This window comes from Stigmatopora nigra, chromosome 8 (assembly GCF_051989575.1).
Source record: "Stigmatopora nigra isolate UIUO_SnigA chromosome 8, RoL_Snig_1.1, whole genome shotgun sequence".
NCBI classification, from domain to species: domain Eukaryota; kingdom Metazoa; phylum Chordata; class Actinopteri; order Syngnathiformes; family Syngnathidae; genus Stigmatopora; species Stigmatopora nigra.
The window spans coordinates 5,156,201-5,169,948 of NC_135515.1; the positions used below are offsets into that span (position 1 = coordinate 5,156,201).

At 37.4% G+C, this 13,748-nt stretch overlaps 1 protein-coding gene across 4 annotated transcripts in view; it reads left to right on the forward strand.

The window, feature by feature from the left end:
• The window catches only part of gramd1bb (GRAM domain containing 1Bb), a 52,178-nt gene extending 39,248 nt beyond the window's left edge, over nucleotides 1–12,930 (forward strand). For 2 of the 4 annotated variants that reach the window (XM_077722110.1, XM_077722111.1), the window contains 16 exons: nucleotides 4,282–4,366; nucleotides 4,788–4,891; nucleotides 4,976–5,071; nucleotides 5,209–5,289; nucleotides 5,437–5,552; nucleotides 5,920–6,079; nucleotides 6,179–6,371; nucleotides 6,507–6,650; nucleotides 6,732–6,850; nucleotides 6,917–7,059; nucleotides 7,157–7,260; nucleotides 7,572–7,872; nucleotides 8,050–8,061; nucleotides 8,144–8,251; nucleotides 8,403–8,523; nucleotides 9,021–12,930. In XM_077722110.1, coding sequence (XP_077578236.1) covers nucleotides 4,282–4,366; nucleotides 4,788–4,891; nucleotides 4,976–5,071; nucleotides 5,209–5,289; nucleotides 5,437–5,552; nucleotides 5,920–6,079; nucleotides 6,179–6,371; nucleotides 6,507–6,650; nucleotides 6,732–6,850; nucleotides 6,917–7,059; nucleotides 7,157–7,260; nucleotides 7,572–7,872; nucleotides 8,050–8,061; nucleotides 8,144–8,251; nucleotides 8,403–8,523; nucleotides 9,021–9,110 — 1,977 coding nt within the window. In that variant the 3' untranslated portion in view covers nucleotides 9,111–12,930. The remainder of the gene's footprint in view (nucleotides 1–4,281; nucleotides 4,367–4,787; nucleotides 4,892–4,975; nucleotides 5,072–5,208; nucleotides 5,290–5,436; nucleotides 5,553–5,919; nucleotides 6,080–6,178; nucleotides 6,372–6,506; nucleotides 6,651–6,731; nucleotides 6,851–6,916; nucleotides 7,060–7,156; nucleotides 7,261–7,571; nucleotides 7,873–8,049; nucleotides 8,062–8,143; nucleotides 8,252–8,402; nucleotides 8,524–9,020) is intronic. The other 2 variants (XM_077722109.1, XM_077722112.1) reach the window with 1 other exon arrangement.
• Nucleotides 12,931–13,748: the final 818 nt, after the last annotated feature.

The window sequence follows — 13,748 nt, forward strand, 5'->3', positions numbered from 1 at the left end:
AAATTTAGGCAAAAATCTTATAATGCCAAATAGCATGACTTTTTTTTTCTTTTTTCTAAGTATTCAATAGTATTTTATCACTTTTTGTGAAACACGGAAGTAGTGTGTTAACTAACAGATTGAGGAAAAAGGACAGACTTAGATTTTTTGCCACTGTTTCTTATGGAGAATCATTGTTTTTGGAGGTTTGCCATTTGAGTCACACATGCATGAGTCACATGCAGCAAAAATGGTGTCTACTGAAACATGAGTCTTACTCTATAATAACTAACTAATATAATATATTGATCGCTCCTGTTGTAAAGTAAGAAATAGATGGAAAAACAGGTCCTCAAACTTCAAACCCAATTCTAAAAGCTATTTATATTGCTATTTCTTTACCTAAATTTGTAAATAGACTTTGAGTTTTGAGGGTAAATGTTTGACATTATCAATTTTTGGGGCCAATGTTTTAGTTAAGAAAAAGTGAAATAATTCTTTTAAAGTTTGCCAATCTAAATTGGTTTTACCTTCCGTGTACATTTTGGAATACTTTTCTCTTCATATTCAACAGATTTGAGATGTCATAGGAAAAATCATTCTATGAATAGTTTTGATCATTTTTTTTGTTCTGTATGCCCATCCTAACAATAGAAACCTCCAACCGCACTGACACCTTTTTTTTTAATCCCAATTGTATTAGTCTGACTTTTGACACTCTATAAGGCAAGATAAATCTGCAAAAGCCTTATGTGAATCTTTCCTTCCAGCTCTCCCCTCAGGCTGCACACACAAGAGGGAATACATTGGCAAAAAGTGGGGGAGTGTGCATGTAGTTGTTATTCAAAACAGCAGAAGAACTGTTGAAGCTGCCAAAGCGATGCAGTCTCCTAACGTTTTATTCCCCGTTCTTCACCAGTATATTGATACAGACACCCACCCACATTGCTGGCGTCTTGATGTGATGATAAAATGGATTACTACAGTCAAATATTAATGAAAAGCTGCTGTAGAGGAACAATGTTTATCAGACCCTGGCACCGTTAAAATAACTCCAACCCCACCCTAGTTTACCGTACCAGTCTCTTCCATCGCTGTCTGTTTGTGCACAGTGTTAACCGTTAACTAGATCCATAAATATTGTCTCTTGCTGAGTAACCGTGAACTGCTTTCGTTTAACAATGGACTCATTCTTCACAATTATTTTGAATCAACTGCCCTGCAAGTCCTCGCCAGAGAAAATTTACTGCTACTGAAATTTTTAACTGTTATTTAATTTTCAATCTAGATGAGTGGTGTTTTTATGTGAATTAACACCACTTTTGCATCCTATTCTGCTACTATGATTTCAGTTCTTAGAGATGGTTTTACGGTATTTAAGGCAGTTAACAGATTCAGTCCTTGAAATCGAGGGGAAGACTCAAACTGCCATAGCCTCCATGAACTTGAGGTCTTGTGGATATTTTTAGTCTAGTGTCGCATGAAGTTATGCATACCAATTGTATATGGAGTGCCGTCAAAGTAGATGTCGCAAGCTTTGCATCTTTCTGGCCCGCTGAGTGGCAACATAAGGGGATCATGTATCATACCACATACTTGAGTGGCCTCAATACTAATGCCAAAGTGAACAAAGGGGTGACTGCACAAAGCTTACTATGGCTTCCAAAGTGATTCGGCTATAATAATCCTAATATAATCAATTGTGTATATGTTCGTCATTCATTTGTTATTTGTATTGCTTAAACAGCAAGAGTGCCAGGGTGTCAAAGAAAACAGGAAAACTGAGGAAACCCCCCTACAGGGAGAATATGCAAACACTATACAGGAAAGGAGGAAAGTGGGATTGAACAATTGATGTCTGAGCCATTAACCACCAAGTCGACACTTATTATTGGTTTAAAATGTTCAATTTCTAAATTTCCAACATTTGTTTAAAGATATTTTTTCAGTATCTTAAAATAGGCCTGTGTACAGTTAAGTAACATTGACATGTCTGTAAAATAAAGTAACTTTTGGTATCAGTATAACTGCAACTGAAAAAGTGACAGCAAACATTTTAAACAGAAGTTTTCAAAATACTGATAATAATCAATTTGGTGCCAATACAATCTTACTGTTTTTCAATCAATTGGCTTTATCCATGTAGCAACTTCTAGTGTTGCTTAGCTGGGGTCTCAAGATGTCATGCATAACAGCAGATAGAACTGAATGTAAAACCTCAACTTTAAATGTTCCATTTTATTGCGATATATTCAGAACAGAACAGAATTATTTGTTTTATTGACGCAGGCAAGATATCTCAGAATTCATGCTGCTTTCTTAATGGGAATTGCAGTTTCACGTGTTGTCATATCTTACACTGGCTATGTTGTTCTGCAACCCAGTTCCTACAGTGTCATGATTGATGGTGTTGTTTTGCACATAGAGGTAACTGGAGGTTATGTTCACATCTGTTCTCTATAACTCAATCACTTGCCAGACTCAACACTCTCTGCAGCAGCCTTCAAACTTTACATTTTTTTTCTAAACATCCTCAGCCACCTTTTGCTTCTTGACATTTGTCGTCCTATTGGTCCAGAAGGGATTATAATTGCAATGCTCTTAGCACCCAACGCAACTCGCACACTTCCTTAGAATAAGAGCGAGGAGTGGTGTTCGTGGGGAGGTGGGAGCTTCTGGCATGATAATAAAGGACTTGTTGCTCGGGGTTACTCGAGGGCAATGGCCGTAACTCCTCTCCCTGTGTGTAAAAAGGAAGAGAGAGAGAGACACTCACACAAGGCTCATGTGCTTGAAGTGTGCCTATGTGTCCACTGCTCAACATTGACAGGGAGCTGCAACCTAAAACACAGAAGAGGGTGGACACGCAAGAGCGACTCTTTTTCTCAAACTATTCACTGACAGAGCTCTTCAACATCATAGGATATTCCCTTCTATCCATGAGACACAAAGGATCCAACATGGAGCTGGATGACGATTGCTTGATGTCGGATTGGGAGGCTGTGCTGGAACTTGATGAGGCCCTGGCGGGGTGGATACTGCAGGGTCCAGCCAGAGGGGAGTGGGGTTGGGAATGGGGCTGGGCTGCCTCAGATGTTCAGGAACCTGAGGGGAACTCTGAGGAGATTCCTGCAGTAAGTTTTTCCTCTGCTTTGTATAAAAGAAAGTTGTGATGGAAGGGATTGGTGATTTTGAAGGATTCATTTGGCTGCAAGGTCAAAATGAGAGTAATGCTGGATGCGGTTAGTTCTGTGGTGATTCTCCATTATTAAAGAATTAATATATAGTAAAGTGGTGGCTTGGATGGGGTTCAGTGCTCAAAGAGATTTGTTTTAAAATTAGCGTACATCTCGGAAAAAATCACTTATTTTAAAGAATCATAATTGGATGCCATATATTTCTTTCCCAACAGCTTCAGTTGAAGCAATTGTATTATATTGTCGTTTTCAATATGCGCCATGTTACTGGTTGGCAGCTATTGTTTTTTTTTCAAGATTTCCTGTTGGAGGGAAAAGAATCTGGCGCAGACGGCGAGAACTGTGGTTCTGCCACATTTTGGGAGATTTCATACATAAAATCCTCTTAACACAAAAAACAAACACAATATTGTCTTATCAAGAGTGTGTGGTGAACATTTTTAAAGCTGAGGAATTCAATTGTATTTAGAAATTAAGGACTTATCAGTACCTTTTTCAGTTTTAGTGACAAGTACATTTTCACATATTGCCACAGCATCATTTAGACCTGCAAAATAAGATAAAATATCTAATGTAGTGTTTGTGTTTAATTTCATAAGAAATGCATTGATTAAAATACTACTTTATTATTATCATTAGAATTAAGCATTGATACATTAGAACATTATACATTTTGTATGTTTTTTTTTAAACAGCTCTTGTATTTGGACCTCATTACATTGTGAAAGTGTAGCTAATGTTGTGGCTGTTTATATCTTATACATTGACTGTGTGATGCTCAGCTGAGAATGCAACTCATATATGGTCAAAGCATGTTTATGAAATGGACTGCAATATGCTGATGTTTTCTCATTAAATTTTTACTGCAGCTTTTTATGTGTAGGCCTAACACTGCTTGCCATTGAGTCAATATCCATGTCGAACAATCTTGTCAAAATCCCCTAACACAACTCTTGATTATCTTGAGTGCCAGTTAAGGGATTTGACAAGTTTTGAAGTGAATGAATCGGACTGCATAACAGCCTGTTGGTGAACAAACAAGTGTGTGTAAGTGTGTGTGAGATGTGTCATGTTGCAGTTTGTCTCACTGTGCTCATCCCGGCAGGTGCTGAGCCCCACATACAAGCAGCGCAATGAGGACTTCAGGAAACTCTTTAAGCAGCTACCTGACACAGAGAGACTCATTGTGGGTGAGTCGAATGTCAGTGACACACCGAAACCACCTCAAACTGTCGGCTTACAATGACATCACATGGCTTAGGAATTTTTTTCAATGGTATCATACAGTTTGACGTGGATTGCTGTATTTGTGGAAAATTCTGCTTAAATAAGGGGAAACAAAACATTGAACTGTAAGGCAAAAAAATGTGGATATGTTAGAGTTGAATGCAAAGCCAAATAATGTTCAGGAACGGGTGTTCTTTGTACTGATTGACCGTTAAGATTACAGTAATATCAATCATGATAAGGAGGGCTGTGGTACACATTATCTTATTTGCCATTTTGATTTCCCACAAGACCCAAAAGACTGAAACACTTGTAATTCAAGATATACACAGAGTGGAAGCTGTGTGTATTATGCTGATGGTGTGTCATATTTTCATGTTTAAGACTATTCCTGTGCTCTGCAACGGGACATCCTCCTACAGGGACGACTCTACCTCTCCGAGAACTGGATCTGTTTCTATAGCAACATCTTCCGCTGGGAAACACTGGTATGCCCACTGCTACGAGCATGAAAAACAAGTTGACTGTTTTTTTCTGCAAATGATGTGCTCTTTACACCTTCACTCCTCCAGCTAACTGTACGGCTAAAGGACATCTGCTCAATGACGAAAGAGAAGACTGCTCGCCTCATTCCCAACGCCATCCAGGTCTGCACTGACAATGAGAAGGTACGATCCACTATTTAAAAACCCCTGGCCTAACCACACACCGGTAATGGGGTGCTGGAGCTCAGCGCAAACCCTGAACGGGATGAATAGTTTTACAATCGGCTATATGCTCACATACAATTTATTTTACTTTCTAGCACTTTTTCACCTCTTTTGGGGCCAGAGACAGGACATACATGATGATGTTCAGACTATGGCAGAATGCGCTGCTTGACAAGGTAAATGTACATATTTATATATGAAAACTAAAATGTTTACATTTCCCCGCTTCATTGGGCCATGAGGCATTTGCGGAAAAGATTTAATAATATACTGGAATGACCATGACGGCATGATTTGTATTTAAATTTTATTTTTTTATTCAGCCACTCTGCCCCAAAGAGCTATGGCACTTTGTACACCAGTGCTATGGCAATGAGCTTGGCCTGACTAGTGATGATGAAGATTATGTTCCCCCTGATGATGACTTCAACACCATGGGGTAAGTGTGGCTACACAATGTACGAGTACGTCCCTACAGCTGTGAAAAATGACACATGCACAACAGACTCAATGATTTAAATGTGCAATGTTTTAAAATATTTATATATAGTTTTTGTTTTCTATTATCTTGGCCGGAAGTGACTTTTTAAATTACTCATTTATGTTTTTATTGGGAAACACGCACTTCTTCCATCCCCCCTGCATCTCGCATATGTTTCTATGAATGGCTACACAAAAAATTTAAATTCTTTTTTAAAATCAGAAATAGGCACCATACCCTGCAGTGTGAATGTTGCATTAGTGTACAAACAATCTTATAATTATACAGACTTTATATGAATGTTGTGTGTACGTGGTGGTTTCAGGTTTTGTGAAGAGATTCCAAATGAAGAAAATGAAATGAACAATGACAACTTGTCTAAAAGCAGTACTGAGGCCAAGCCTGATGGGAGTCCGCCTCTTCTTCAAAAGAAGGTCATCCCAAACAGCACTATCGACCGCATGGGCAACAACACACCGATCACAGTAAGCTTCATTGGTCACCTATTCCATTAAAAAGCCAATTATACGTTCATCTTCCCATCACCAGACTTACGTGTGTTGTTGTTTCTCTCCCCACCCAAGTTTGAACTCTCCACAGATGATTTCACAGACTGTCAACCTGATAGTGAGCTGCTAGCTTTGCCTCTGCTGGTGGATGAGAAGAACACTGACCCCAGCAGGACTGGTGGCCCCGTTCCCTCGCCCTCACTCGACTTCAATGACAATGAGGATCTCCCTACGGAACTCAGTGACTCTTCAGAGACGCACGACGAAGGTGAGCACAGTGTGGAGTATCAAATGTGACAATTTTGCATTCATTTGGGAAATTGGTACTGAAGCTCTGTACAGAGAAATTCATAGATGTACTATAGTAATCTATCACAAGACTTAAACAATCTGTTATGGATAGGTGAGGTTCAAGCCTTCCACGAAGATCTGAATGGGAGGCAGCACATTAATGAGATCTACAAATTCAGTGTGGACAAGCTCTATGACATCCTCTTCACAGAGTCACAGTTCATGAGCGACTTCATGGAGCAGAGGCGATTCTCAGGTACGTACTGGTGTTCTTTCAACTGCCAGACTTTCAAACCCTATCAAGCATGATAAATATTCTACATTCTGCTGTGTTCAGATGTGGTTTACCATCCTTGGAAAAAAGAGGAGGCTGGGAACCAGAAAAGGGAAATCCTGTACACCATCTCACTGTCTAATCCTCTTGCTCCCAAAACTGCCACTGTCACTGAGATACAGGTATTGCCTTTTAATACATCAAACCAACTTAATGGTGGAATGTTAAATCTAAATGAATTATTTCAGACTCTGTACAAAGCCAGCCAAGAGAGTGAGTGTTATATCATTGATGCTGAGGTCATCACACATGACGTTCCCTACCACGACTACTTCTACACCCTCAACCGCTACACGCTCACCCGAGTGGCTAAGAACAAATGTCGCTTACGGTGAGATGAATATCAGATACATTTTGTTTTTTCTTGTGTATTCTTATCGTTTTTGTTAGCATCAGTCATATAAGCTTTTGTTGCATTTGTCTCCAAGAGTATCAACAGAGCTGCGCTTCAGAAAGCAGCCATGGGGGCTGGTGAAAGGATTCATTGAAAAAAACTTCTGGAGCGGACTGGAGGAGAACTTTCGCCAACTCGGTAAACTTGAGTATTATTGTATATGCTGAAAATCTGGTTTATCATTGAAGATTAGGTTTTTCTGGGGTTTTTTTTACCAATATTGTTGTTCATTTTCTACATTAAGTATGATAAGGAATCACAGCATTCAAAGGTATCTGATTCATCACATAATAATTAGCTCTTGAGTTATAAACTACATTGTACACCTATTTTAACTGTTAAAAAGAATACAAAACTTTAGTTCTCGAATGAAACTCAAGATTTAATCTTGAATTAAACTAAATCGCTCATCGTTCACACTTAATTTGAAAGAGGTGGGTCATTTTCAGAGGTGGAGCTGTCCAAGCTAGAAGAGCTCTTGACTGAAGCCCACCAGCTTTCCCCCAAGGCTAAAGTGGTGAAGAACACTACAGTGAGACGGAAGAAGAGGCCTAACCCACACATGCGCAGCCAACATCTGGATGAAGCTCTCAGTCCTGTCACCACGCCAACTGACGAGGAAGTGATTCAGTGCATCAAACAAGTGGTGGGCTCCACGCAGACCAGACATCAGAGTCCAGAGCATCGTCGCCTGCCTGGAGGCTTGGCATTTTACAGTGTCTCCAAGCTGTTGCTCATCATCAGCTTTGTGTATGTACCTCATTGTATAACACAGTGGAAAAAAATACATACTCTTTTTCTATAGTGTACATTAGTCCTCATTACAAGGCTCGACACACACATGGCAACTATTTTCCAGAGGTTATCGGTTTCCATCTGTTTGTTATCTAATGTATCCTCTTTCTATTTTTTTAATTGCATCCGTAGGATCTGTATAAGGTACATGTAATGTTTATCTGCATAGCCATGATAATTTTTCATTTGTAATTTAATATTAACCTTATTCTCTGTCCAACTTCAGTCTTGTCCTGTTGGTGTTGCTCAATATGATGCTCTTCTACAAGCTATGGATGCTGGAGTACTCTGCACAGTCTTTAACTACCTGGCAAGGTCTGCGGCTCCATGAAAGGTTTGTGCATACACACATTTTAAACACTATCTGTCATATAGTTGTGGATACTAGAGATAAGTCTTTTTTCTTTGAATGGAAAACATGCTTCAGTGACTGTACGTACTTTCCTAATTTTTAAAGTATATGTGCATACTTTGTGTGTCCTTAGTAAACTTCCTCAGACACAAATGGAGTGGGCCCAGCTCCTGGAGACACAGCAACGTTTCCATGAGGCCGAGCTTCAGAAGTGGCGGGAGATTATTAAATCATCGGTGGTCCTACTCGACCAGGTAAACAAAATTTCTACTTGTAAATCTGATAGATGTCATGTTATTTAGTTTTGACTCAAAAAGAGCTTTCACTCTCTGATTACAACATTTAGAACACCATTTATTACAGGTGAAAGACCTGTCATTTCAAGGTTGTTGTCGTTTGGGTTGTGTAGTACACTGTCAATTTTTTAATGTATTATTTATGGGTGGATAAAAATGAAATTTGGTTGGATTATTTTAGTGATTCATAGATAAATCCATCTCATCAAAATGCATACATATATTGAAACTTGGGACAGATTTATTTTTAGTCGGAGCTGATTAATTAATTGGGAACTTATTGTGGCCTGTAGTTTAAGACTCAAAAGAAATCTCAAGTACTACTTACTACTTATTTCTAAATGAAACCCTTCAACATTTGGATTTGGCCTATGCTCAAACCAGCAATGAGGTTAAAGTATGAAATGTACTGCTGTTTATCCAACATAATTTTGTCTTAATCCTGCCTTGAACAGATGAAAGACTCTTTATTGAACCTCCAGCGTGGCATCAGCTTAAGGGACTGCAGTTCAGAACCCGACGACAAGAGGACTCAGTATCACTGACCCCGCCGCTTCAAACAAGGCCATGAGGGCATGCTGTGCAATATTGGACTGCTTTTATTTTTTATGAGCTGTATGCAGGGAACATGGAAACAAAGAGAAAGCAGGAAGAGTTGGCGACGGATGAGGACGCAGCCAGCAATTGAGAAAAATGTGTCCAGCGCCACTGACTCCATCCTACTGTAAGCCATGGGTGTCACACTGGGGATCAAGCAGAGGGAACGAGTTCATACTACCGCATGTATTCCGTCATCTTACAGCAAATCCAGTTAGTATTCATGTGGTTTCCAGTTTGTGTCTGTCAAAAACAACTGGAAGAGGAGAGACAGGGTTCATTTAGAGAGCCCCCAAGGCTTTCTATAGTTCCTCAACGTCCCCCTAGAGGTCCTCGCTGCAGTGTCTCTTTTAACATAGGACACCCAACAGCAGTGTTGTAAGTATTTGACCATCATGAGTACATAATCTTCTTTGAAATCTGGTCTGAGTGGTCTTTGTCAGGGCTGGCTCCCTGTCAGACACCCAAATATGAAGACAACACAATCCTCTGTTTGTTTTTGCACTGTCGATGTACCTTTTCCCAGCCAATGGTGGTCGAATGTCGAAATAGAATGAATGTATGTTTTAATTTAGAAGGCTTGAATAAGGGATGCTGCAGCCAGACTTATAGGGAGACATCTTCTTACATGTTTTATTACTAAGCTGTGACTATATCTCTTTAGAAGTGTTTCAAATTAGAAAGAATTCTATGAATTTATTTGAAATATATAAGAGTATGTCATTATTTAATATATATTTCAAAATATATAAGCATTACCTATATTTATTGTTAATGATGTATATACAAATTGAGAGCTCTATGGCTGCTAAAGAAATTGTTTTAAAAAAAGGAAAAGTTTCTTCTTTGAAAAAATATGCATGCCAGATATGTCTGTGACATGTCCAGTGTGCAAGTACGAGTCTGCATTTGTGTGATTATATTCGCGCGTGCGTGTACGTGCACGTGTATGTAGACTGTGACATTTTTACCATTCCACTTGTTTGTTTAAATATCTATCTATATATATATATATATTAAATATATCTCTATATATAAATATATATATAGATATATATATATATATGTATATAGATATATATATATAGACTGCCTTTAAAGAGAAACTGAATGAATTTATATGAAGCCTTGCATATGCCCCAACTATATTCAAGTTTAAAATCAAAATACCTTCCGTATTAGTCAAATGATTGGAAAACTGATGGTCCATTTTGCCTGAACCAGTGGTATGTTTCTGTGGAAAAATACATTGCTGATTAAGTATCAGTCACTGAGGTAGACCTAACAGCTACAGTATTTACTTAACAAAACTGGTGACAAATCTAGCAATAATTTCAACAAATAGGGTGCGAGTAAATTTTAAGACAGTTTTTGAAAAGTAGAATTCCTGAAAACTATAAATGATACATACATTTGGTGTGTGCTGGAGGATATGCTCACTAAAATGCTTAGATAATATGAGGAGAGTTTTTTTTTCTGCCCCAGCATAGAGGAAAGTTGGAAGTGTTCCACTTTTATATCAGACACAAACGCACTCGAGAGAGTATAACTTTACTTAATGCAGTTTATATACAGCACAAAGTGAAAAGGTTAATGTTGATACTTCAATTGAACTGAACAGGTAATAAATCAGATTGCTTTTTGTTAACTTATACTTTATTTAAAGTACTCATTCATTTTTAATTGATCAATCTTTGTATATCGTGGAATATCAGGGTCAATTGATAGTAAAAAATAAAAGAATAATAGGAGAATGATCTCATACAAATTCAAAATTAGATAAGACAAACTCTTACATAAATAACTTTTACGCAGATTAAAGTTTGATAATAGGAGAAAAATGCAAAGATAATTGAGGAAAATGCTATGGTGAAGGTAAAGTACTTTTCAAAAAGCCTGTAATATTATGGAAACTTTCTTTTTTCATTTTGATTGTGATATAATGGCCCGAATACTTTGCAGTATTAAATAAAATCATTAATTTATTTTTCCACTTTAGCCCCTGCCACATCTAAACATAATGCAAAAGGACCAAAGGCAACATCACATTTTGCCAACCTTCCAAGATGTCACTTTGCCCAATTTGAATGACTCCAATTATTTCCAGTATTCATCTGGGGCGCATCAAAGGTATGAGAATGATTTTAACCAAAAAGAAGCATTTTAAAAATTGTCCCTCAGTATGTTTAAAAAAGTTAATATTATACTATGTGTAGAAGAGCAAAAATTCAAATAATGATCTTAAATCATAACCATAAGCACTTACAAACCCTTTAACTTTGAGTTTCAATCATTTCTATAAAGAACATAGGAAAAGCACTTTATTCCAATTTTGATAATGTCACCGTTTAGGACATCTTTTAAAGATTTCTTTCCATAATGGTGTTGATCAGAATTACTTTTCGCAAACCACCAGAATTCTATTCATGCATTCTTCAATGTAATTGTTTTATGTGCTTGTGATGTATGGGAAGGAAAAGGAATCTTAATCGTGTATGAGTAAAACGGATATGCTCCTGCTGTGTGGGGGCTCACTTGAAAGTTCTTTTTTGCTACATGTTACACTGCTACATGTTTTCATAGAAAATATATTCAATTGAGAGAGTGGAAAAACCACAATGGCAAACTTGATGACACTGAAAGAGAGTCTATGCTTCTACCATGGTACAGAATGTCGCAAAAATATATATTTTTACCTTTCCAGATGATTTTTGTTTAATTTTATTTTTTGTTTGTGAGGGTTAAGAGTTATTTTCAATTGATTGAGCTGCAAAGCAACTAAAATTGTTCATTTGCAGTGCATATATTTGACTTTCTTGCTTTCCAATTTTACAACAAATCTCATTTAGATGACTCCAGCTATTCTACCGAGTGGTAGGTCCTGCCGCTTTATTATATTTAAGATTGTATTGTTAGGGCACACATTTAAATCGTACTGATTGACTTAATCAGCAAAATAAAATAGAAATTGTAAGGAAAAAAATAATCTGGAAATTTAAAATACCCAATATACAGTGTATATCTAATTTGCAATTGCTGCCATTTAGGAACGGTTTGCTGGTTTCAATCAGATTTTTTTTCCTGAAAGCAATGGTGAAAAATAAGTATTGCCTTTGTAATGTTGTATATCTTTAAGGCACTGTGACAGTTAAAGTGTGCATTAAGAAGCTATTGAATGTATGTGTCTAACGTTAGAATTGGAACGGTGTTCTGGCTGGTCCACAAATATTACAAATCCCTAATGGTAGGTGAGCTCTCATCTAAATGGCAATAACTAAGAAATTGACAAATGTTAGTGTCCTCATGGGGTTTAAAACATTCAAAGACGCAAATGTTTGATGAGCCCCTTTTGTCAAGATCAAATTGTTATATGTTGGTGCTTTAATATGGAAAATTACAACCTTCTAGAGATGACTTCTTATAGAGTCACAATCAAAACAGTTTGATTTACTGTTTTAGTTTTCTTTCGTTTTTTTTTAGAAAATGTTTTGATCTTCTCCATGGAGAATTTAGTAACATTTCTACACAAGATAATAATATACTGAAAGTATATGTTATGTTTGTGCGTATATCTGCACTATGCGCGCACATACATAATCTTGAGAGAGAGAAATCCAACCTGCGCTGCGCGTAGGCTTTCTTTTGATTTGCTGATTTATTATTTTTTCTTTCCTTTTTTTTGCATCATAGAGACTGCAAGGGACAAAGTGGCTTTCTGGTTCTTGTGAAGTAGAGAATGAACGTAAGAATAAAGATATTAAGATGATATATCTACTCTTGTATTTCACTTTTCTATTGTAAGAAATGTGTAATCTCAGGAGAGTAAATGTAAAATGCATCAGTGGTCTAGCTTGGATGAAATATGCATTCAATGTTGCACTTCCAAATCTGAAGCACAGTTAAAATACAGACTTTGAAATATTGATGGCAAAGGCTTTTTTAGGGCGGCGTTGCTACTGTAGAGTGGCTCCCTAAAGACCATCTGTTATATCTCTACACTTTCAATAATCCTCTCAATCTCTAGTCGATGACCTCATTTACACTCAAACCTGATTCATGTCTGAAATCAAGTATCTTCAGCTTGTGCTTACATGTATCATAGTTATATCCATATATATTGTTTTGTTTAGCTACCATATTTGCAGTTTTAAATACACAGTCCGTACATCGTATTATATATTTGTGTCAATCCAAGATATTTTTTTTTCGGTCTTCATTTATGGTGGGAGTGCCAGAGCGGTGCTGTGTAAAGTCTTGTCCAGCACATTCCAAAAATTCCCAATGGGGCTAAGGTCTAGACTCAGTGGTGGCCAATGAATGTGTGAAATGATGTCTCATGTTCCTTCAAATAAGCTTTCACAGAACATTCATTGAAAGAAACACTGTTCATTCAGTAGATACTTGTAGTTGGCGGACCCGCCTTTAAAATCTCACAAAATGATGCAGCTGATCATTTAACAAAAGCATGGACAGTCATCAAAACCTTTCTGTGGCCATCACTCTCCTGAATTTTAAGTATGCTTCGAATTCAAAGATGAAGCCCTAAGAAAGTTTGATTATTATAATTATTTCTAATTTGTATTTGT